General features: G+C 42.1%; 1 protein-coding gene across 1 annotated transcript in view; it reads left to right on the top strand.

Moving 5' to 3' along the window:
* The window catches only part of Arid1a (AT-rich interaction domain 1A), a 47,957-nt gene that overhangs the window by 5,707 nt on the left and 16,470 nt on the right, over nucleotides 1-25,780 (top strand). Inside the window, 2 exon segments of the mRNA XM_015485455.2 lie at nucleotides 24,985-25,225; nucleotides 25,489-25,578. Coding sequence (XP_015340941.1) covers nucleotides 24,985-25,225; nucleotides 25,489-25,578 — 331 coding nt within the window.

The following is a 25,780-nucleotide window of genomic DNA, read 5'->3' as shown; positions in this document are numbered from 1 at the left end:
GCCCTGGTGTTTGATTATGGAATCAGGAGCTTAATTATGGAATAGATTGATCATATCCTGAGAAAGCAGTGTAGTTTGTTGATGGAGAGCTTGGGCTCTGAGCCAGAGTACTTAAGTCTGCATCTTGATTTACCACTAACTCTGTAGCGTGTAGCTTAGGGCAAGTCACCTTTCTGTGTCTTAGTTTTCACATCTGTAAAATGAACCTAAAGTACCCACTTTGTGGGGGTGCTAATTAACATTAAGTAGGCTAATAGAAGAGAGCTTTGTGTGGTAGACACTCATAAATGCCAGCCATTATAATCATCTCAGAGGGCACAGCAACTGCTTGATACCCAAAAGGCAGTTAGCACCAACTAAAATACATCGAGACTAGTTGTGGGAACATATTACCTCTGCCACTGCACAGGGACAAAAAAGTCTCATCCTCTGAAAGTTAATTGTAGGGCACAGAAATAAAGTGGGCTACTCCAAAATCTAGTAAGTGGGTAGATAGCACACCTTCCATTATAAGCTCAGCTTCAACTAAGCAATGACATTTAGCCACACAGGCCCAGATAAAAGTCTTTTGAAATTTTGATTTTACTTAGATTTACAACCTGTCTCTAGACCTGACTTGGGAGAAGATGGTTTCTGTATCTTTAAGAAATAGATACAAGGAAGGAACTCTCTTCATAATGAAGCCTCCCATGGCTTCCCCTGAAGACCTTTGAGATACAACTTTAGTAGGGCAAGGTTTGCAGAGCTTCTCAGTACAAGCTTCCAAGGCCAGGATGGAGAGACATTGTCAGGATGGGACTTCTACTGATGACTTTCTCAACTGAGAAATTGGGGGAGGAAGTGTCTGAATAAAGTGATCACTCTTTGTTCCCTTCTCATTAGTGTCTGTTGCAATCCTTTTCTGCATCCTGAACTTCACTGGAATGTGCTTTTTAACCTGATTCAGTCAGAAATGTGTAACTACTCCCTCATCATCTGTGGTCTGTGGCTAAATCTGGGTGGTGTGCTATTGTGGCAAGATCCCAAATCAGTGGATTTCTTTCAGTGCTGTAAGTTGCTCCCCTTTAAAAAGCTGCTTCTTACTTCCAATGACCTTTTGATAAAAATGTATTTAGCATTATTTAGTTTTTTTTTTTAAGTATTATTTAGTTCTGAGAAAGTTCATATACAGACATGCTCTGTGTTTGTGTGTGCGCGCGCGTGCATGCGTGTGTGTGTGTGTGTGTGTGTGTGTGTGTACTGGGAATTGAACCTAGGGGCTCTTTAGCATTAAGCCACATTCCAAGCCCCCCCCCCCTCTCTCTTTATTTATGTTGTAGATGGACAATAATACCTTTGTTTTATGTATGTATGTATGTATGTAAAGTGTTGAGTATCGAACCCAGTGCCTCACACATGCTAGGCAAAGGGCTCCACTGCCAACTCAGCCCTCTATTTTTTGAGACAGTGTCTTGCTAAGATACTGAGGCTCTTGCTAAGTTGCTGAGGCTGTCCTAGAACTTGGAATCCTGCCTTAGCTGCAGAGTCCCTGGGATTATAGGTGTGTATCACCAAGCCTCATGCTATGCATGTGTTCTAAGGGTTGGGAATTCAAGAGTTTCTGATTTGACCTCTGAATACTGAAGTGAAGATGTTGGCAGCCTTTTAAGCTCAGGGGAGGATTGTTCTTGGAAAGCCCCAAAATAGGTAATATTACCAAGTTTAGGCTCTATGGTTGACCATGTGCAAAGTGAGCTGCCTGGGTTATTGGCATCTTTCTTGTTTGTTTCCGTGCTAAGGATCAAACCCAGTGCCTCACACATGATAGGCAACTGCTCTGCCATTGAGCTACAGCCCTAGTCCTGGCATCTTGTATTTTTAATTGCTTTTTATCCTTCTGCCACTTGGACCAGAAAACAAGAGGTGGTTATTCTTTGAAATTTTGGTTTGGTGGCAGATTTGTCTAGTCAGGCTAGGAAGCAATCACATCTGAAGAAATGAGAAGTCAGATTTCTCACAAGGCCCTTTTCTTTCTTAACCAGTTGTTTTAAAGGATTCCCAGGCTTGGCAGTACATTCCTTCACTAAGTAAGGCCTTAGGAGGCACCTCTTTGAATTTGGCTGCCATGCAGATGCTAGTCTGACTATATAACCCCTTTAGTTGCTGTGGTCCTTAATATTTTATCTTTGCAGTACTGGGGATTGAAAAAAGGGGTACACTCTACCACTGATCTATATCCCCAGCCCTTTGTATTTTTTATTTTGAGACAGAGTCTCACTAATTTTTTATTTTGAGACAGAGTCTCACAGATTGGCTTTGAACTTGCAGTTCTGCCTTTGCCCCTTGAGTAGCTGGGATTGCAAGCGCACGTCTGGCTCATGTTTGTCACCACCCTTACTCTTTTCAGCATACTTGCTTGGCTCTAAAGGCATTAAAACCCATAAGTAACTGTGTCTGATTACCTAGGCATCAGAAGCAAAGATTTCTCCCACCATTTTCTGGTTTAGTAGGTCTAGAATAGTCTGAAAATGTGCATTTCTATCAAGTACTTCCATTCCAATGGCAGAACCAGGGAAGGCACTGTGAGAATCTCTACTTTGTCCTTTTTTTCCACTTTGCTTGCAGCTTTCTCTGTCAGGCCTCGTGTTTTCTCCACTTTCAGACCTTTGCATATACTCTTCTATTTGCCTCATACTTTCTCTTACCTTTTCCCCCACCTCTTCCTGTTCATCTCTCAATCTATATCTCTCTTTTTATTTATTTTTTTTGCACAAGAGATTGAACCCAGGGTTGCTTAACCACTGGTCACATTTCCAACCCTTTTTATTTCTTACTTTGAGACAAGGTCTTGCTAATTGCTGGGACTGGCCTTGAACTTGGTGATCCTCCTGCCTTAGCCTCCTGTAATCCTAGTGATTATAGATATGTGCCACTGTGCCCAGCCTCAGTCTATATCCTAAAGATAATTTCCTCTGAACATTCTTCTAATCAAACTTCAAGATTCAACGTAAGGGCTGGGGCTGGGGCTCAGTGGTAGAGTACTTCCCTCGAATGGGTGAGGCATTGGGTCAGATCCTCAGCACCACATAAAAATAAATAAAGATATTGTGTCCATCTACAACTAAAGACAAAATTAAAAAAGATTTCAGCTTAAGTAACTTTTATGTTGATTTCACTGAGTAAGTCTGTTTTAACTTTGAAAGCTCTGCAATATTTAAGAGAAGCAGGTATAAAGAACAATTCGATGTCTGAATATTTATCTTTAGAAACCAAATTACACTAACACATGTAGGCAAAAACTTATATACCCCTCTGGGATCACTTCTCTTTTCCTTTACCCAGGGAAGTACTATCCAACTTTTAAATTTTTTTAAATTTCATGTTGACAGAGCATTTTACTAAAACCCCTATTTACTTAAATGGCAAGCTTCTGGAGGGCAGACACTGTGTTGTTCTTGCTGTCCCCAACATCCATTACAGGACCAGTGGTTGTATACCATGGTTGCATGTTAGGATTACTTTAGGTAATTATCTTCAAAAATGAATGCCAGCCAGACACAGTGGCGCACACCTATGATCCCAGTGATTCGGGAGGCTGAAGCAGGAAAATTGCAAGTTCGAAGCCAGCCTCAGGAATTTGGTGAGGCCTTACTTAGCAAGACCCTGTCTTAAAAAATAAAAAGAGTTGGGGGGCTGGGGTTGTGGCTCAGAGGTAGAGCGCTCGCCTAGCACATATGAGGCCCTGGGTTCGATCCTCAGCACCACATAAAAATAGAATAAAAATATTGTGTCCATCTACAACTAAAAAATAAATATTTAAAAAATAAAAAGAGTTAGGGTTGTAACTTGGTGGTAAAGTGCCCCTGGGTTTAATCCTTAGTACCAAAACAAACAAAAACTGATGCCAGCTAGGTATGGTGGCCCATACTTGTAATCTCGGCTACTGAGGAGACTAAAGCAGGAGGATTCCAAGTTTGAGATAGCCTAAGCAACTTAGCAATACCCTGTCCTAAAATTAAAAGGGCTGGGGACATAGCTCGGTGGTAGAGTGCTTGCCTAGCATTTATAATGGGTCCAATCCCCAGTACTGCCCAAACAAGCTACAGCAAAAAGAAAAATGTCTAGGGTTCACAGAGTTCTGATTTGCTTTGATGTAGGGTGGGGCATAGTTAGAAGCTATCCCAAATGACTCTGATTTGCAGCCCAGGTGTAGAGGTCCACTACTCCAGATTGTGTCTGGTTCTTTTTAGACTCTTAGCACCCATACTTTTTGTGATTGCCTATCTCAAATATATTTTAAGTTACTTATTTAAATGAAAGCTCAGTGTGGGCTAACTTGTTCTGTCTTACTCGTTGCCATCGCAGTGCCTGGCATATAGTAGGCTCCCACTCATTGGACAAGTGAATCTGAGCAGTGTCCATAACATTGCTTATCTGGCAAGAGTGTGTTTGACGGGGCTTGATCATGTAGTACCAGGTTGTTGTTTCCACTGCTAAGGCAAGATAGGCATCACAGATTCTTATGGGAAGACCCAAAGCCTATCTCAGAGGATAGATTATTTGTACTGACTGACAGTGGCCTTAGGAGATGAGTTTGGGGTTTGTCATCCATCTTATAAAATGTATACAACCTCACTTTATATTAAGAAGGTTTTTGTAAGGTATGAGTGACCAAATCTCTGGATGTTTCATTAAGATCTTTAATTTTCTTCATTTGGAAGCCATATCTTTGAGGAACTCATTCTGAAAATTGGTATCTGACTTTGGATTATAATCGTTTTTGAGAATTTAGATTTATATCTTTAAAAGCTCTTGTTTGTTTGTTCATTTGTTTGTTTACTTATGGTATCAGGGATTGAATCCAGGGGTGCTTAATCCAGTGGTAGAGTACTTCCCTCTACCACATCCACATCCCCAGCCCTTTTTTTTGTGTATGTGCTGTGGATTGAACCCAGAGCCTTGTACATGTGAGGCAAGCACTCTACCAACAACTGACCTATATCCCCAGCCCCTTTTTTTATGTTTTATTAGAAATAGGGGCTAAGTGAGTTGCTTAGAGGCTCCCTGAGTTGCTGAGGCTGGGTTTGAACTCACAATCCTCCTGCCTCAGCCTCCCAAGTTTCTGGGATTATAGGCAGGAGCCACTGCACCCTGCTTAAAAATTTCTGTTTAAATAATTCGTCCAAGTGTATGTGGTTCCCTGGAATAATGCATGCCTAATGCATCCCTAATTTTCCTTACTGAGACAGTTTTCTAAGTTTTACATTTAGCTTTGTAAGTATACCTGAGATAACCCCCCACCTTTTTATTTTTTATGGTGCTGGGGATCAAATCCCGGGCCCTGCATGTGGTAGACAAGGGTTCCACCATTGAGCTACACCCTCTAATCATGCACTTGGGATTGACTGATAGAACGTGGATACAGGATTTAAAACCCACATCTGAAGACTGCTTTTCAGATTTTAGCATGCATTAAGCATGACCTGGAAAGTATTTAAAACACAGATTACTGAGATCTGCCTGAGACATTCTGGTTTAGTAGACGTGAAGTAGACCCCAAGAATTTCCATTTCTCCAGTGGACTTATACTGCTAGTTCAAAAGATCCCAGTTGGAATAATACTAAGGTAGGAATCCTTGGAAAGGGAAGGAAAAAATTTATTAGCCTAGAAGGCACAGTACTAATCTAAATAATAGTGGTCACAGACACTATACTACTGTTTGACTCTAGGGAGATCGGGAAGGGCAGGCTTGTGAGTTGAAAATGATGGGGGGAAAAAAGAGACTTGGAAGAAATGAGACTGCTTTCTAGCTGTAGCCTCAAAGCTGTTTGTTCCTGGGGTAAGACAGCCCTTGCACTGCCAATGCCACCCTGGAAGTACTCCTCAGCTTGTGGTGCTCATCACTGGATTCTAGTAGTGGGGCCACACACAGACACAAAATCATAGTCTACCTCAGAAATTGTTTTGAATCTGGTTTTCCCTGTCCTTCCCCACTGCTTGCTACCTCTCACCTGGTAGCTTATCATAGGCTCCTGGCTATTCTTTTTCTCTCCCTTTTTACTTTCAAGTCTGTGGTCAACATAATCATCCGGGGGGTGGGGGGTGGGGGGAAAACCATGACTGACCAAGTTTTCTGACTGCTTTGAAACCTCTGGATACCAGTTGTCTATAGGCTTAGGTTCAGACATGATAATATACAATTTCCTTTGTGATCTGGAAGATGAGAATATTAAAGAAAAAAAATGTAGGTAAGTTCCCCAGCCCTGGAGTAAATAAAACCTACCACTCTGGCAAATAGACATTAGAGACAGAGCCTGGACATGGTTGATTTCTTAAATCATTTGTACTCTTAGAATACATGTCATATTCATACTTATAGACCTATCTTCAAGGGTCCTTCTCTGTTTCATTAGTGTAGTGCTATCAAGAGTTTTGTGATGTCAGTGATCCATTCGTATCTAAATAGTTGAGGAAAAACATCATGAATATGATCTAGATGGTTGTATTGAGTAGTTAGAAAGGAAAAATCCAGTTTGATCAGAGGAAAGGCAGGGATGGGGATGGGGTGCAGTGCAGATATTTGGGGGCTGGTCAGTGACAGAAGGAAAGCTAGATTACAGTGGTTCAGACCTTGGTGGACTAAGTAAACTATTTGGAGCTGACATTACAGGCCTGTAGAGGATATTTTGCAAAAATGATCCATTGGCATATATTACGATTTGAAAAGGGGAGAGTATGAAAGCAAGGGAATAAGTTAAAGTGTTAAACTAATTCTAGCAAAAGATGTAGAATTCTAGCTGAGTGCAGTGGCACACAACTGTAATCTCAGCATCTTGGGAGGCTGAGACAGGAGAATGGCAGGTTTGAGGCCAGCCACAGCAAGTTAGCAAGGCCCTAAGCAACTTAGGGAGAACCTGTCTCAAAATAAAAGGACTGGGTATGTGGCTCAGTGGTAAAACACGTCTGGGTTCAATCCCCAGTTCCAAAGGGAAAAAAAGTATGGAGTTCTGATTATCTCATTTGCATAGCCATTTAGTTCCACATGTCAGACATGTAGGAAAGAATCTGTAGAACTGAGAATAAGTGAATTCTACTGGGTGAATGGTTTAATGATTTTGATTGACTAGTTTAGGGTGGATAATAGAAAAAAAAAATCTCATTGACAGAAATAGGTTAATAAGGAAAACTCATTTTTGAGCAGACTTTAATATTTATTTTTTAATTATAGGTGGACACAGTAATTTTTATTTTATTTTATGTGGTGCTGAGGATCAAACCCAGAGGGCCTCACGCATATGCTAGGCGAGCACTCTACCTCTGAGCCACAACCCCAACGCAGAAGTTCCTATTTTTTGTTGTGAAACATGGTATAATTAGATGTCTAAAAATAAACTGCTTAGTTACTAGTAAGAAATGAAAGAGTTAAAACTTAGGGAATAGCTGAGTCTGGATAGAGTTGCAGGGTTGTCTGTGTGTGTGGTAGTTAATAGTTAAACCATGGACTGAAGTAGACCTCAGAGGCTGCAATTGGAGTATGGAGAGAGGAGCCAGATGGAGCCCTGCACAATGCCTGCAGTCACCAGGTGGAAGCAGCCAACAGAGTTAGAGAGATCGGCAGAAGACCAGGATTGTGTGATATTTCTGGAAGAAGGGGAAGAGGAAAATGGTTCATATCAATTTTATATTTCAAGTATTATATTTTGTGGCACAGCCTGTTAATTCCAGCTGCTGGGGAAGCTGAGGCAGGAGGATCACAAGTTTAAGACCAACCTTGGCTACTTAAAGCCTGTCTCATAATTTAAAAAATTAAATTATTAAGGGCTAGGGATGCATCTTGGTGATACAGTGCTTGCTAGCATGCACAAAGGCCCTGGGTTCTATCCCCAGTGTCCCCCCCCCCCCCCCAAAAAAAAAAAATCAAGGAAAACAGACAGTGAATTTGTCATGAAGCATTTTTTATTGGGATCCTTTTTACATAGGGAAATGGCCTGGTTTCTAAGGGCAAAAGAAAAGGAAATATGTTTGGTTTAGAGACAGGGTTTTGTTGAGCAGCTTAGGGCCTCACCTCCTGAGCCACTGGGGTTACAGGCATGTGCCACCACACTTGGCTTATTTTTCTTATTTTGAGACAGGATCTCAGTAGGTTGCTTACAGCCTTCTAAGTTGTTAGGGATTTTCCTATTTTTCCTATAAATTTTTGGTTCTTTTCCCTTCGTTTTTAAGAGTCCCATATGTTAAGTTGTTGGGTCTGTCTTTAAACTCATGATCCTCCTGCCTCAGCCTCCTGAGCTGCTGGGATTATAGGCATGTGCCACTGCACCCAGCTTCCAAGCCATTCTTTAGCTATCACTTAAAGTAGTAACTATTAATACTCATGTTTTACTTCTATGATGGATTGCAGTGGTCTGGAAAGAGGAAGTGGGTGGGAGCTATGCTGTTCCTGTAAAATCTAATAGGAGTAAAGCCAGGAAAGGAGCTGTAGACACCAGTGATCCTGGAAGGACAGGAATTAAAATGTACTGAGCAACCACTCCTATTTTACTATGAGAAAACCAAGGCTCAAAATCAGGATTTGAATCTAGCTCTTATATATCAAGTGAAATATTTCCTCTTGGATGCCACCAAGTAAAGCCATGGACAATCTGATCTTCTGTACATTTTTAGACTAAAGCCTCAACTCTTTGCCATTTAACATTTACTAAACTTAACCTAAAGTAAGGAATGTGAATGGATTTCCATTTCACTTTTGTTTTCCCAGACCCCTTGGTGATGAAGACACAGGTGAGACGTGTATGAGAGGGGCATGGGTATTGGCTAAACCTGCAGAAAGGAGGGTTTGACCAGACCTGTAGGATCTTCTTGAAAGATTGTGAGGGAATTGCCTCAAACAGTGGAATGTTGAATAGAGTGGTTCTTTGGCTCTCCCATGTTGGATGGGACCAAGCCCTATTCTGTAGGCCTTTCTTCTAGTTAGCCTATTGTGGTTAATTAAAATAATGCTTATTTTAATTAGATCACATTTTGAACAGCAAGGATCTATCTTGTCAGTTTTATAAGTGACAAATGTTATTTCAGTATAATTTTTGGTTTGCATTTGTATGATTATAAGTGAGGTAGAAAATGTACTTACAGGGGCTGGGGATGTGGCTCAAGCGGTAGCGCGCTCGCATGCATGCGGCCCGGGTTCGATCCTCAGCACCACATACAAAGATGTTGTGTCCGCCGAAAAACTAAAAAATAAATATTAAAAAATTCTCAAAAAAAAAAAAAAAGAAAAAGAAAATGTACTTACATATTTAGAAGCAATTATCTAATGTTTGGTGAATGGTCTGTTATGGATTTTCTTATTTTTCTATAAATTTTTGGTTCTTTTCCCTTTGTTTTTAAGAGTCCCGTATATTAAGAAAATATCAGTGAACTTTATGATATGTTTAAATGTTTTCTCCCAGCTTCCCAGTGGTCTTTTCATTTTGTTGGTGGTGCTTTCCCATGCTTTTTTACAATTGTTTTATGTCATCAGATTTATCATCTTTCCATTTATTATCTATGAATTTTATGTCATATTTAGAAAATCTTCTCCTTCACTAAAGTTAAAGAGAAATAAGTCTGTGTTTTCCTTTAATACTTGTATGGTCTTGTCATTTTACATTTAAAACTCTGAACCATTTAAAATGTGTTCTTGGGTATGAACCCAGTTTTATCTTTTTCCAAATGACTACTTAGCTGTCAAAGAACTATTTATTAAAACCTTGATTCCCCTCCCTGCCCCCAAATGTGATCTATCATCCAGCAGCACTAACATCACCTGGTATCTTGCTAGAAATGCAGATTCTCAGGCCCCACTCTACCTCTTTTGGCTCTAACTCTGTAAACAATATCTCTGAGTGATTTATTATAATGGTTTAGAAGCTAAGAGTAAGGGGCTGGGGATGTGGCTCAAGCAGTGGCGCGCTCGCCTGGCATGCGTGTGGCCCGGGTTCGATCCTCAGCACCACATACAAACAAAGATGTTGTGTCCGCCGAGAACTAAAAAATAAATATTAAAAAAAAATTCTCATATTCTCTCTCTCTCTCTCTCTTTTTTTAAAAAAAAAAAAAGAAGCTAAGAGTAAGATTTTCAAAGGAAGTACCAAGCTGGGAACTTTTTTTTTTTTTCATTGTTTGTTTGTTTGTTTTTCTTTGTTTGTGATACTGGGAACTGGACCCAGGGGCCCTGTAGCACCTACTTCTCAGCCCCTTTTATTTATTTATTTATTTTGAAACAAGATCTCACTAATTTTCCCAGGCTTAGCCTCAAATTTGCAGGCTTTCTGCCTCAGCTTCCCAAGTCACTGGAAATACAGGCATATGCCATCGATCCTAGCTCGTCATCAGTTTTTTGTGGGTACCTCTGGGACCCTGGCTTCCTGTGTCTACAGTCAGTCCAGAGTCCACAGTGAAGCCATCCACAGCTCCCAATGCACCTCTGCAGCCTCATCTCTGGCCACTCGGTTATACTTAAGCCTTTTCCTTTCTGCTATTGTCCTTTTGCTTAAGATATTTGTCTGTGTGTATCTGTTTTTAATGTCCTGTATACTTCTACTTTGGCTTCAAAACCCATCTGAAATATCTTTTCTGGGGCTCCGGCCTCATTTTCTTCCTATGGGCCCAAATTATGCTGGTACCTCTGCTTGAGCACTCAAAATTGTATCTGACACCTGTGTTGAATGGCCTCTAGATTCTTGCCTCCTGACTGACTTTGAGGGGCAGCTTTTTGTTGTGTGGGTTCACTGGGGAGGAGTGACAAATCCTGTGAATGCTTAAAAAATTGGAACATTCAAAGGATTATAATCTTTTACTATTTCCATTCCCTTTTGTCCATTTCATGATAGGAGAGAGGGCCAATAGTTCTTGCCTAGGGATTTGATGGTGTGTTTTCTAAGAGATGACAGAAATGCCACTAGCAATTATGGTAACCAGAGAACCTAAGTGTTCAGAGGTTGGTAACCTATTTTCTTTTCATCTGACCATGTGTCTGTACTTGTTCCCCTTGAATTGTAGCCCAGGTGCTCTCACAGTCTTGAAAAGGAAATCCCCACCCTCTCTGTCACATCTGCACAGAATGCTCAGAGCAGCGTGTGCATGTAGCTATCCTTCTTTAGAACCCTCGTTCTCCAGCAGGGCTGGCCAATCCGCTTCTCCATCTTAGTCACGCTGTTCCAGCCCTGATACTGCCTGGTGCCTGCTGGAGCCTCTGCTGCTTGCAGCAGATTATTGTATGCTTGTTCCTGGGCCCATTTCCTGTTTCTATTCTAGTCACTGGTGGCTCAGCTCTGCTTCCTGCTTGTGTGTCTCACACAGATTCCTCTTGCTGGAACCTTTTGTTTTATTTGCAACAACCACCGTTTGAAAAGCAGCTGAGCCTTACCTCTAATATGATGGTTCCTATACTCCATCATTCCTACAGAAGAGTGGGGGAAAATACCCCATCACACCAAACATACCACTTCAATTTGACCTTGTTTTTAATTTTGTCCCTAGACTGCTACAGGAAGCTGTAGACCAGAGATTGGTATAAGAAGTCAAGCCAAACATATCTTCACTCATTAGCCACACACTATTGTCAGTAGTGGGGCTCCCTAGTTTTTTGGCACCTGGAGTTGATGAGCATGTTTGCTACTGCTAAGGAAGACACGTAGTCTCCTATGTAGCCCAAGCCTCCCTGAAGTCCAGATGATACTTATTTTGTGTTGGGCAGGTAATGCCACCTTCAGCAGAATAACATTCTATAGAAGAACATGGGGATGGAAAAGAAAGCATGTGCTGACTCAACCTTCCGTCCTGTATGAGAACTCAACTTCTGTGCCTCCTCCTGTTAGCTTAAAGTGGGAGGGAGAAAGTGCAGGGAACTTATAAAAAGGGAAGAAGTGAAGGAGGTTGTCCTGGAAAAATGTATTTAAAAGCCTAAAGTTTACTCTCCCCTTGCCCATTTCCCCAAGGAAAGCATTGCATTGTGAACCAATCTGTTCTCTTTCCTTCCAGGAATGGAACCCAAATCTGATGTAGATTTGACCCACAGAGGTATTCCTACCTCTCTGAGCTATCAGATTGAGTGTTCTCAAGTCATACCCCTAAATCAGTGATCCTGGGGAAAGACCTTTCTTTAGGGGAAAAAAGAGAAGAGAGAGAGAGTTGTCATGGTGGTGCATACCTATAATCCCAGAGATTCAGGAAGCTGAAGCAGGAGAGTTACAATTTTTTGAGACTAGCCTGGGCAACTTAGACGCTGGCTCAAAACAAAGTAGAAAGAACTGGGGATGTAGCTCAGTGCTTGCCCTGGGTTCGATCCTCAATGTGGAGAAAGATAGACTTTGCCTATTCTCTTTTCTTTAGAGAAAGTGAAGAAGGAGTTGTGGAGGGATGTATGATTGTGATTTCTGGTTGGGGTTGTGGCTCAGTGTTAGAGCACTTGCCCAAGAAGCATTTACTCTAGAAAGAAGAATTCTTCAAAAAGTAGGATTTCTGAAGTTAGTCAACATATGGGTAAACTCAGTTGCCTTAGTGACAATGGCTTACCTGTACCCATTTTCTCCTTCTCTTATTCTCTCCTGTTGGTGGTGCTTTTATAACTTTCTTGAGAGCCAATTAGGTGACACCAGAGATGAACATTCCCTGGTTTCTGTTGTCCTGCTTCAAAAAGACTAACCAGAATCAGGGTTGGGGCTGAGGCTCAGGGGCAGAGCACTTGCCTAACATGTATGGGGCACTGGGTTTGATCCTCAGCACCTCATAAAAATAAAATAAGACTAACCAGAATCAGAAAACCAGCCCCAGATGTGTGCTTACAAAGCTGTTTTTTGGTTCATCCTTGGAAGATTAGGGCTCCTAAACCAAGCTGGTAATCCATTCCAATCTACCAGAAGAGGAGGACAACTTAATATTGTGGAGCTATGTTAGCATAACTAATAAATCAACTATAGGGTTAATAAATCAACTATAGGGTTAATTCTGTTTCTAAGACTTTGGTGTTCTGCCTGAGAGCTATGTTGAATTTGGATGTGTTCTGGTGCCATTACTTTGGGAACTAATGCTTGGTCTCTTGAAACATCTACTTTTGTGGCCTGAAGCTGTTCTGACTTTCCCTCCTGGTATCAGCATGGAATTGGCTAGTATTATGACCTAATCACTGATTGCCTTGAAGTGGAGCCCTGCTCCAAGCCAGTAGCTTCCTTCCCATTTGACTTTCCCAAGGAAGCTGAGAAGCCTTGTTGATGATGGTAACTAGGGGTTGAAAGCTCAAGCTTGAGAATCAACAAACCTGTCCCTTAAGGCCAGCCTTGATGTGGGAGAAATACTGAATATTGTTTACTGTGATGAGTGGAAGTAATTTCCTGACATTTGGGGGAAGGTAAGAGTAAAAACAAGTTTCAAATAAAAAGAATCAGTATTCAGGGGAAGCATTATCAAGAACATTTGGATTTTCCCCCAGTGTCTTCTACTTTTATTTCATACACACACACACACACACACAACTTTTTATAACAGGTCTCCTATGTTCAAAGATTTTGTTTTAAAGGCCTTTTGGGGGTTGGTAGCTATCTTTCTGGTTTCTAGTTCTATCAGTTTCCCACTCTTCAGATCTATTTATTCTACCCAAATATTTGGATTTTAATCTAGACCAGTAAGTTGTGATAGGAAAGACGGTTGGCTAATATTAATTAATTAATTAATTTTGGTACCAGGGACTGTTAACCACTGAGCCACATCTCCATATTCACTCACTTATTTGCTTAGGGGCTGCTGAGTTGCTACGACTGGCTTTGAACTCGAGATCTTCTGCCTTAGTTCATGGAATTACAGGCATGCACTACCACACCCGTCTTTAAATTATGAATAACAGAGCCTAGAGACCATTAGCCACCTCGTTCTAAGTTATGTTCAGCACATAACTTGCCTTCCCCAATTACCCTTGCTTGCTTTCTGGTTTTTCCTTTTCCAAGTTTCAGGGATTGAATCCAGGTTCTCAAACATACTAGGCAAACACTCTACCACCGAGCTACACCCCCTTTTTATTGCTCATTTGCCCAGGTTGGCCTTGAACTTTCAATCTTCCTGCCCCAGCCTCCCAAGTAGCTGGGACTGTGGAACTACAGTTCTGAGGCAGCCAGGCTTGCCACAGAGAGCAGAGCCAGATGATGTGGAAGTCTAAGGCAATACCTGCTCCCTATTACACTTCTTATACCTAGAACTCTGCTGGCTTTTCTGTGTTCCTTTCCTTGCACTCCACCTTTTCCTGTCCTGCTTGTGCAAGTTCTAACATTACAGCTGATGATCTTTATCATGGCACAAGCTCTGTGTGGATGGCCTTCCTAACAGAGGATGCTTGACTTTAAGAAAGTAGGGGTTTCTTACTTCCTTGCTTTCTCTAGCTTTACAGTGTTCTTATTTCCTGCTGGGATTAGAACAACCCTATTCCATAAATACGCACTGCTCTAACTCGGGCCCAGCTCTGACCCAGTTTCATTTTTTTCCCCCTGATTTGAGTCTGTTAACTAGTGACCCTCAAAACACTCTGGACATTTTTGGGGTGTGTGTGTGTGTGTGTTGTTTTGGCTAATTTTGTTTTTGTGATGTTGGGGCTTGAATTCGGGGTTTAAGCACTCTGAGCAAGCCCTCTGCCTCTGGGCAACATCCCTAGCCCTAATGTATGTATATAGTTTTTTAAATATATATTTTCTAGTTGTGTATGGACTCAATGCCTTTATTTGTTTTCATGTGGTGCTAGGATCAAACCCAGTGCCTCACACTTGAAAGGCAAGTACTCTGCCACTGAGCCACAACCCCAGCCCCACTAAGGTATATTTTTGACTTAAGGGATGATTAGAGACAAGATATTCCCCTCTCACTAAAGTAAGAAGCCTTTGGGAGGCAGTGTGCTTGTATAGGAGAGATGGTCAGTTAGCATGGTATACAAGCCTCATGGAGACTGACAAACCAGAGAAGCAGGGTTTCAGTCAATTAGTGCCCCATGGGAATTCCAGGAACTTCTAAATTTTTTTAGACGTTGAAAGCCTAGATTTTTTTAAACATAAAATCTCTCAATTTAGCTAGAAATGGTGACACACACTTATAATCACTGTGACTCCAAAGGCTGAGGTAGGAGGTTCGCAAGCTCAAGGCCAGCCTGGGCAAATTTATTGAGACCCTGTCTCAAAATAAAAACTAGCCAGGCATGATGGTGCATGCCTGTAATCCCAGCAGCTCGGGAAACTGAGGCAAGAGGATCACAAGTTCAAAGCCAGCCTCAGCAACTTGGTGAGGCCCTAAGCAATTTGGCGAGACTCTGTCTAAAAACATAAAAAAGGCTAAGGATATGGCTCGGTGAAGTGTCCTGGCTTTAATTCCTGGTAACCAAAACAAAACAAAAAGGCCTGGGGGTGTAGTTGTGTAGTTCAGTTGTAGAGCACCCCTGTGTTCAATCCCCAGTACCAACCCCAATATAAATAAATAAATAAGGTTATAAATAAAATCTCAGTTTTTTTATGGGTCTATATGGGGGGTGTTGGAGAGTAAATTAAAAGATTTCTCTGGGGCTTGCGGGGGGATCTGTCTCTACAGCTTCTTGTGGACTGCCCCGTGTAATTTTGGCTCATTCTGTTATGCGTAACTCCCTTTGAGACAGTGCCTAGAATTTCTCTGAGGGTAGGGACAGCTGTGGGGAGCACCACCTCATCTCTATTGCCAGCTCTCATTGTTTAGTGTTTGTTTTATTGGTCCGGGAGCCGTGGGGGGATAGGAGAGATGTTGAGCAGAAGCATTCGATGTGATTAAACCTCCAACTGAGCAGATCTGTGGGAGTAGAATATCGACCCTTGGAAAAATCAATCGCTGCTGCAGTGGCCAAGCTGCTGTTTGCAGGGCTCCCACCACAGGAATGTAAGCAGCCCAGCAGTCTTTCTTCTCCCCTTTCTTACCTCAGCAACGCCCTCAGCCTCCACCCCAAGAGTCAAACCTACCTCAAGAGATTTGCTAAGGTGGGTTTGAACAGCAGGTTCTTGTTTTCTGACATTTATATTGAAATTTCTTCAGTGACACAGAACCCTGCCTCCCAGTAGCCTTCTTTGGTACTGGGGATTGAACCCAGAGTCACTTAACTACTTAGTCACATCCTCAGTTCTTTTTTTTTTTTTTTTTTTTCCAAATTTTGAGACAGGGTCTTGGATAAGTTGCTGAGGCTGACTTTGACTTTTGCCTCGGCCTCCCAAGTCCCTGGGATTACTGGTGTGTGCCATTGTACCTGACTGCACTGCTGTAGTTCCAGCAACAGCCTTACCCCACTTGCCAAGGCCCATTTGGGATGTACTTGATGGCAGTGCCTAGAGTCTCTCCTTCAGTGTGGAGGTCTAGAGCGTGGACACCAGGATAGGATGGGAATGGAGATGCAGGGAAAGAGAAATGAAAGAGATTGGATCTAAGGATGATGTTTTGAGATTATTCATTGAGCAACAGTTATCAAACATCTTGTCTTTTATATGACTGGCATTTTTCTCTTCACTAATACCATGATCTTTCTGTAGTTCTGGAGGCTAGTAGGGAAAGGGGACAAATATAGCACAATTCCATTTGTTTTTTAACACCTATTCTAGGGCCAGGGGAGGTGGTACAGGCCTATAATCTCAGCAGCTCAGGAGGCTGAGGCAAGAGGATCACAAGTTCAAAGCCAGCCTCAGCAACTCAGTGAGACCCTGTTTCTAAATAAAATACAAACAAGGACTAGAGATGTGGTGACTCAGTGATGAAGTGCCCCTAGGTTCCATCCTAGTACCAACAAAACAAAACACCTTGTCTAGCAAAGCCTCAAAGGAACTCTGGGCTCTGCTGAGGGGTATGAGTTGGTGTGGTGAGCCAGGGAAGTTGTCCTGTAGCCTCTGCTTAAAGCACATGCTTTAACAGAATGAAAATAACCAATTTTCTGTGAGTGTGAAGGTTTCTGATTCCCCTGTTGCCCCCACAAAGCTTATCTATTTTTTTGAAACAAGGTTTTACTATGTTGTCCAGGCTGACCTCAAACTTCTTGTGTCAAGCCACCCTTCTGCCTCAGCCTCCTGACTAACTGGGACAAGAGGTGCATGCCACTAACTGCACCCAACTTAGTTCTTATCTTTGAAGTTCCCAAGACTAAAATATATATATATAAAATATGTATAGTTGTCACACCTATAGTGTATCATTAAGCCTTTGGCCCTCCCCTCCTGTTCTATCCCTTGGTGACTGGGAAATCAGCCAACTTGATATGTTCAGTTAAAGGAGAGCTCTGTTACCCTGTTGTTGGAGCATGTCTATGACCTGGGGACTGAAGCTTGCTTGGCTTTTGCCTCCAGAAAGGAGCCTTTACATTCCCCACCTTAGGGAATGGGGTCTAATTGTCTAATTGTCCAGCAGTTTGGAAGGGTTGCTGAGGAAGAAAGTATGAGAGTTTGAAATCACCTGAGGTAAGGCCAGGAATCTGTCTATTTATTTTGTGTGGATTGAACTAGAGCATGCTAAGTAAGTACTCTACAACTGAGCTAGCCAGAAGCCAGGAATATCTTGACTTCTATCTGAGCCACACCCTTATGCTTAACAATAGGAATAGAATACATTCAGTTCTTTTTTGTTTGTTTGTTTGTTTTGGTGCTGAGATTGAACCCAGGGGCATTTCCACTGAGCTTTATCTGCAGCCCTTTTTATTTGGGACTGGGGCTCCCTAAGTTGCCTTGGGCCTTGCTAAATTGCTGAAACTGTCCTCAACTTGTTATTCTCCACACATTTGGTTTGAATCTCCAATAGAGACCAGACTTCTACCTTCATAGAAACGAATTTCCTGGTTCTAAGCCATCTTCTCCCTTCCCCTTCTTACATTAAGTACCTTTTTGAAAACCTGGGGTGGGGGCGGGATGTGCAAGGCCCTGATTTGAATCCCATTACAGCAAAAGAATGAATGAAAGAAAACCCTTCACTGTACATTTAAGTTGAGAGGGTGATAAGTAAAATGGCTGATTTGAAATAAACCAGGAAAGTTCTAAGAAGAGTGGCTAGGAAAAAGGAAAACAAATAGCATTGTCGACTTGTAAAGAGTTGGGTTCTCTGGTTTAGGAACGTCACCTAATCTCTGAGCCTGCTTCTTGGTTAAAATGGGGGTAATACCCACATCAGAAGATAACTGTGCGAATTAAAGGTGAGTCAAACACTTACCTTATAGTTAAACATGTGATAGGCACATTCTTATCAATTCTGCTTCCTTGTAAAAGGGAAATGTAAAGGGACTTGCTTTTTTAACTTCTTTACAACATCATTTAAATTTGGAGATTTGGTCTCTCAGAGCTTTCTTTATGAATTCTGACACATATAGGGAATTTCCTCTTAGAGGTGGGCCCCCTAAAAGCATTCTAGAGACAAAAAGTATCTGACCCTTCTCTGCTATACATTCCCCACCAGGCAGCCAGAAGGTACCAGGAAGAATGAACCATTATCCTCAGAACAATAGCCCATTGTAGAAAAAGAGAAGAGGGAGTTTGGTGGGGGGTCTCATCCTATGTGGTGGTTTCTAGGATACAAACTCAAGTTTTTGGAAACATGGTGGGACCAGTAGCAGTTTCTGCTATTCCCAACAGTGGTGTCATTCAGGCAGGAGGTGGTGCTTGGTCCTAAATGAAAAGGATAGGTGCCAGCCTCTGTTATCTTTTCCCCTTTCTTACCATGTGCTTCACTCCTGACCTAAAAGTATACCATCAGGAGTATGAGGCAGCCTGTTCTGTGTTTTGGTTCATTCTTGGTGTTTCAGCCAACACCAGCTAGCCTGCTTTCTAGGTATAGTGGCAGTTAATCTTTTGGACCAAGACCACTCCTTGGACAGCAGTTCAGGAGATGTGTCACTCTGAGTCCTCCAGCATGGGGTGTGTCAGATTGCCCTTCCTTACATTTATAGCAAAGATAAAAAGAGAACCCACAGGGCTGTGGTTGTAGCTCGGTGGTAGAGTGCCTGCCTAGCAAGTGTGAGGCACTGGGTTTGATCCTCAGCGCCACATAAAATAAATAGACATAATACCTTTGTACTTTGTCTTAGCTTTAAAAAAAAAAAAAAAAAACTATAACTGAAAATTTTTTTAGAAGTGTTGGGGTTGTTGCTCCCTGGTCGAGCGGTTGCCTGGCATGCGTGAGGCACTGGGTTCGATCCTTAGCACCACATGAAAACAAAATAAAGGTATTGTGTCCACCTACAACTAAAAATAAAATATTAAAAAAAAACAAACCCAAAACTTAAAAGAAGTATTTGATACAGGTTGTCTCTTCTCCTCTTGATATATTGCTTAAGGAAGGTTTTAAGAAAAACCAGGCATCCCCAAAACTTGCCTGAGTAATTAATTGTCTTAGTCCATTTTCCTTGGAGTTTGTTGTAGCTATTGCCTTCTTTTTTTATCTTCTGCTTTCTTCAAGGGCTATGTTTCCCAGTGTCTTCTGTGTTCTTGAGGATTTCTTCTCACTCTCCAGTATGGGAGCAACCACCTGCCATGTCTCTGGATCTGTGAGACTAAGCTGAGGGTAGCGGGTTCTGGCAAATTGCTAATATTGATTTGGTCATTTTAGGCTATGCTTTTGGAATTTTTTCATTTAAGGGTTGTTACTTAAGTGGCTATAGCTGAGTTGCAAAATTCCCACCATATATCCTTACCTACACACTTGTAGGATTTACCTGTTGTTTTTTTTTGTTGTTGTTGTATTTTGTTTTTAAATGCCAGGTTGCTTAACCACTGAGCCACATCCCCAGCCCTTTTTATATTTTTATTTGGAGACAGGGTCTTGCTGAGTTGCTCAGGGCCTCAGCCTCCCAAACTGCTGGGATTATAGGTACATGCCACCGGTATACCTGATTTTCTTTTTCTTTTTTCTTTTTTTCTTTTTGGTACTAGAGGTTGAACTCAGTGATTGTGCTCAATCACTGAGTCATATCCCCAACCCTATTTTATATATTTTGTTTAGAGACAGGGACTCACTGAATTGCTTAGTGCCTCACTTTTGCTGAGGCTAGCTTTGAACTCGATCCTCCCGTCTCAGCCTCCCAAGCCTCTGGGATTATAGCCTGTGCCACTGTACTCAGTTTACCTGATGGTAATTTAGCTGCTGTCAATGAGCACAACTAGGCAGAAGTTCTTCATAACTAACTGGATATAAGAACTCCATCCAGGAGTTCCTCAAGGATTCAGCCAAATTTATGGGGAAATTGGATATCAGCTTGCTGTGAGCCTATTCTTTCGATTTGCCTGACATTGTTTACTGTGCTCAGCAAAATGAACTGATGTCATCCCCATGTGGCTCTATTGGGATATCATTTAAGCCCCCCTTCCTCTAACCCTGATCTAGTATCTTCCTGTTTGAAAATATGCTTTACCAGGCAGCCGTTCATGTTAGAGCTTGTGATTCTTCCTGTGAGAGCAATAGCACACACCCTCCCCCACCCCCCAAATGAGGTATGGACTGTGATTTCAGGCACGGTTTTGTTGTGGTGTGAAGAGAAGGTGTTAGCTGTTGAGTTCTGTTTGTCAGCAGAGCCTGACAAACCCATGCTGGCATTCGCTGGGGCTGGGCAACCAATCACAGCTGGAACAGTTATCGTCATGGAGTCCCTATGGGCTTCCTCTATCAGGTCACATCCCAAAATAACATTGGGCAGTATTTCAAGTGAAGAAATGAAGGCTTTCGGGTCTGTAGCCAGCCTGGAGTGTGAGATTCTGTGTGAAATAGTTGGACCTGCTCCAGCGCTTTTGATCTGCATGGTAGATGAGCAGTAAAATGCATGAAACACGTTGGAAACACGTGAGGAAATTCTCCTGGCCCTCCTGCTTCCTTGGAACTGGCAGGGCACTGAGTGGGCTGATCCCCACCTCCTGTCTCTCAGCAGGATCATACTTGAAGAAGAGCAAACCCTGGAAAAGAGGGCTTTCCACTAAAGGGGTATTGCTACAGTTCTCTTGGTGATTTAGGTGAACCCTTTTCACAGAGAGCTAAAAACCTGGAGTCCTGAAATGCTAAAGGCAGCACCTGCCAGGGAGAATAGGGGCTTGGATTGATTAAGCTTGTTCTGTAAAAGTATGTTGTAGAAAATTGAACTTGTTAGGCACAGTGAGGTCTGACTCAACAACCAGACATCCGGCTTTTTGTGGAACAAAAGACCTGAAAAACTGGCTTTTTGTAGGGTAGAAAACAGAGGTGTGTCCTGTGCAATTAAAGGATATGGAGTTCAGAGCATATCTGTTCGTGTGGAAGAGAGAGGATGAGACATCTTTTGGAGTTTCTGCCTTTACCACTTCCTCTCATGGTCCAACAAAAATATTTACTGGGATTAGCCCCTGGGACTGATAGGTTCTTATACTGCTTGTATGTTAAATCTCTTATTCCAGAGTATTGGTGCTGGTCGCTTGGCCCTGACCATATGGTACTAGTGCATTTGCACATGTCCCAGAGTGTTACAGACTAGATTTGTCCAGCCCTCTCCCTCTCTTTGTATCATGAGAAAACCAAAGTCCCAGCTTATTGCTAGCCAGCCCAAGGTTACAACTAAAATGTGTCATAGGTGGGCTTAGTCTCCTAACTTAAGGGTGTGGTGCTTTTTCCTTAGTTCATATAGTATCCGAGCAAATGGAGGGGGAGAGAGGGAAAACGAGTCCAGGCTTTGGGGTCCAACAGACTTGGATTTGCACTGCCACTTACTTTTTGGATGATTTGGGTTACAACCCAATCTTTTGTCAAGTCTTCCTCATCTTCAAAATGGTGATGGTAGTAGTATCTATAAGCAAAAATTGTAGGAAATTAAGTAATTCCACAAAAGGCCTGGCATATAGTAGATGGTCCAGTAGTGTGTGCCTATGGATAATAGTTTGAGTTGCCTCTTCCTATAACAACATTCTATTCTTAAATTATTTCAAACCACAGTCCTCATGCTGACCATTTGTTATCTGATGAAAATATATGACAGTTTGAGAGATGGGCCCAAAACCAAATTGGAGAGAGAAGATTAATGTTGTTCTCTTCCTGAGTAGTGGTCTGTGCCCAGACAGCCCACTTGGGGCTATTGTTGGCAGTGGTTTATTTAGCATTTTTTTCTCCAAGGAGTTCAAGCACTTTACCAAAACTGATACCTTTCTTCAGAGGGCGTCTGTATGACAGTCACTTTCTTTGCCAGCCACAGGTCCTGGGACCCAGCCCCATGGGCTACAAAGGATTTTCTTTAGGCTCTTAGAATCCCTCAGCTTAATGAGGCATTCCTTGCAGATGTGGTGACCCTGGCTTTTTCACAAAAGTGCGACTAAAGCAATCTTCTTAGTCCTTGCCCTGACTGTGTAGCATGGCTGATGAGTTTTTGGTGTGGGTTTTTCTTTTTTTCTCTGTTTGCTTTGTTTTCTCAGTTCAAGGTCTCTGAGAACATATACCAAATTGCACAGGGGTTCATCCTCAGAGGATAGCAAAAAAGACAGTTAAGTGAGACTTTGACTTTATGTTTTACTTGTACACAGACAAAAATGTTCAGAACAAAACACTTAATTTTCAGAGCCAGGTTCTTGCTTGTCTTATGGATGGACTCTGAATTCCCATTCTGTTCCAAAATACACCAATTTCTTTTTCCTGTAAGCCTGTAGCTCTTTTTGCCACAAGCTGGCAACTTACTAAGGAACAGAGACTAGAAGAGAGTACGTGAGAAAATCTAATGCTCCCTAAAAGAGGGCATTGGGCCATGGATTTTATTAGACAGTAGGGTCTAACGAGTGCCTTTGAGGCCATTTCTGGCCTATACAACTGGCTTCTCTTATCTTCTTGCATTTATTCTCCTTGTCTCAGAAGCCAGGTGTCTCTCGTATAACTTAGCTCTCAAAATGAGGATGGAATGAACCATTTTCTCTTGGGATGAATTCAGAGATGTTTATCACTGCCCATGCTTTAGTCCTTTGAGAGGGAAGAGGTCTTTGGTGTTGCCTGGAGATTGGCCTCTTAAGTTCCCTTCTACACTGGAATTCTTTTTTGTTTGTTTGTTTGTTTGTTTGTTTGGGGTGGGGAGTGTTACTAGGGATTGAACCCAGCTCCTCAAGCATACTAGGAAAGTGCTCTACCACTAGTGACATCCCATCCCTTTTCTATTTGTCATTTTGAGACAGGAAATCACTAAATTGCTCAGTCTGACCTTGAATTGGACTCCTCCTACCTGAGCTTCCCGAGTAGCTGGTATTACAGGCCTGTACCACTGCACCCAGGTTAATCACATTTTTAAAGTATTCTGTGGTACAGCAGGTCTACTGCTTATCAACAAAAATACTAACATTTTCTGACTCCTTAGCTAACAATGAAAGCTGGACACAGAAGTGTACATCCAGTTACCTACCTTGCCTTCAGAGCAAGCTTTCTTTGCATAGAACTCAATCGAGATGTTCCCAGCCTAGCTAAGTAGTCAAATGATTTGTGGAAGGTCAGAATATCTTGAAAGCTTGAAGGAAAGCCTAAGAAAGGTCCTCTAAAATCCAGTTATAGGTCGATTCAATTCAACTGATATTTCCAAGACAAGCTCATTTGTGTAGGTAGGAATAGACTCAAATTAGGCCAACTTGGATCTCTTTCAGATGTGTCTCTTTAACTCTTTTAAAAGAAAAGGTTTTCATCCTTTTCTTCAGTGTACACTTTGTCCTACACCTTAGGTGGTGTTGCTTGGGAATGAACAGAGGGCAGGGGGTGTAGAGAAGTACATTCCTTGGCCGAATATTTTCATATTGAGCTTTTGATTGCTGATCTTGGATTCTTGACCCAGAATGAACTCTTTACTGATTAATGCAAGATAAGCAAACCCCTCAAATAAACACCAACTTCTTCATTGAAAAACTTAAGCTGGAAGAAACTCTGAGTTAGTTGACATTTTTTTCATCCCAGGTGTTAGGCATATAGTCCCAACCTTGGCAGTTAAGAAATTGTCTTTTGCATGCAAATGTATCCCTTTCTCACCTCTTACCCCTTATGTTGCAAAGTATGGTGAGTTGAAGGGAGTTTCTTTGTAAATGGAGGTTAGTGCAATCTTGAGAGAGAGGGGATCTGTAAATGTTGCCCAGACTTGTTAAAATTCTCTCTCTTAGCTCCTTGTGCCATCCTGGCAGCGTTTTGTAGTTTCCCCATTGGAGGGGAGCTAACATCACACTGAAGTAGCTGCTTTCTTCTTTTATTTTTGGTACTAGAGATTGAACTCAGGGGCACTTTACCACTATCCTTTTTTATTTTTTTATTTTGAGATAGGGTCTCACTAAGTTGCTGAGGCTGCCCTTGAACTTGCGATTCTCCTGCCTTACCCTCCCATTGTGTGCAGCACATAGCTGCTTTCTTTCCTTTTTCTGGGGGTGGGGAGCAGAGGGTTTACCAGGGATTAAACTGAGGGCACTCAACCACTGAGCCACATCCTCAGCCTTTTTAAAATTTTTTTATTTAGTTGCTAAGTTGCTTAGGCCCTCGCTAATTTGCTGAAGCTGACTTTGAACTCTCAATCCTCTTGCCTCAGCCTCCCTAGCCACCAGGATTACAGGCATGTGCCACCATGCTCAGACTTGTTAAAATTCTTAGCTGCTTTCTTGTGACCATAGAAGTTAAGGACTCAGAATGAAGATGAAAGTACTAAGTCTCCACTAACTCTAGGGAAGGTGGAACAGGGGTCAACAAACTACCATTTGTGAGCCAGCTGGTTTTTAAAAAATGTTTTACTGTAACACAGCCACATCCATTTTTTAACATATTGTTCATGGCTACTTTTCCAATGCAATGGCAGAATTGATTAGTTTTGACAGACAGTATGGCCCACAGAATCTAAAATATTTTGTACCTGGTTCTCAACAAAGTTTGCCGCATATAAGCTATAGTATCATAACTGAATAATGTATGTTTGCTCTTGGTTATTTAAGGAAAATTCTCAGCATGTAATAGAATTGTTAAAAGAGTGATCTGTGTTCTTATGTATGTTTCAGGATCTGTCTGGTTCAATAGATGATCTCCCCATGGGGACAGAAGGAGCTCTGAGTCCTGGAGTGAGCACATCAGGGATTTCCAGCAGCCAAGGAGAGCAGAGTAATCCAGCTCAGTCTCCTTTCTCTCCTCATACCTCCCCTCACCTACCTGGCATCCGAGGCCCCTCCCCGTCCCCTGTTGGCTCTCCTGCCAGTGTTGCTCAGTCTCGCTCAGGACCACTCTCGCCTGCTGCAGTGCCAGGTACCCTCAAGTACTGACCTTTGTGAAGAGGGAAAGGTGACTGGTCCCGGTGGTATTAGGGAGCCCTGGTTTATGTCTGCATAGTTTCCCCATAGTGTTTGGAGAAGGGAAGTGGAAACCCCTTGGCTGGATATCTCTGTATATATAATACTGGGAGGTGCTTGGCTGTCCAGGAGTTGTTTCCAGCTCTAATAAATTGACCCCCTAGCTAGAATTCTCAGGCTTAGCCATGATTTGCTTACTTCTTTCTTTTTCTGGAGCAGGCAACCAGATGCCACCTCGGCCACCCAGTGGCCAGTCAGACAGCATCATACATCCTTCCATGAACCAATCAAGCATTGCCCAAGATCGAGGTGAGAGTCTGGGACTTTGGTGTAGGGATGGAGGGCTAAAGCAAACATTTGAATACTATGCAGTAGCTTTTGGAGAACTATATGTCCATGAAGCTTAGGTTAAATCCATCAACAGATTTGAAGTTATCATCGGTTTGGCTATACTGATGGCTGTAGAGTTGCATTTCCCAGTAGTCTTTTTTTTTTTTTTTTTTTTTTAGGA

This window comes from Marmota marmota, unplaced genomic scaffold (genome assembly GCF_001458135.2).
Source record: "Marmota marmota marmota unplaced genomic scaffold, marMar, whole genome shotgun sequence".
In the NCBI taxonomy this organism is placed as follows: domain Eukaryota; kingdom Metazoa; phylum Chordata; class Mammalia; order Rodentia; family Sciuridae; genus Marmota; species Marmota marmota.
This window is presented reverse-complemented; position numbering and strand designations above follow the sequence as displayed.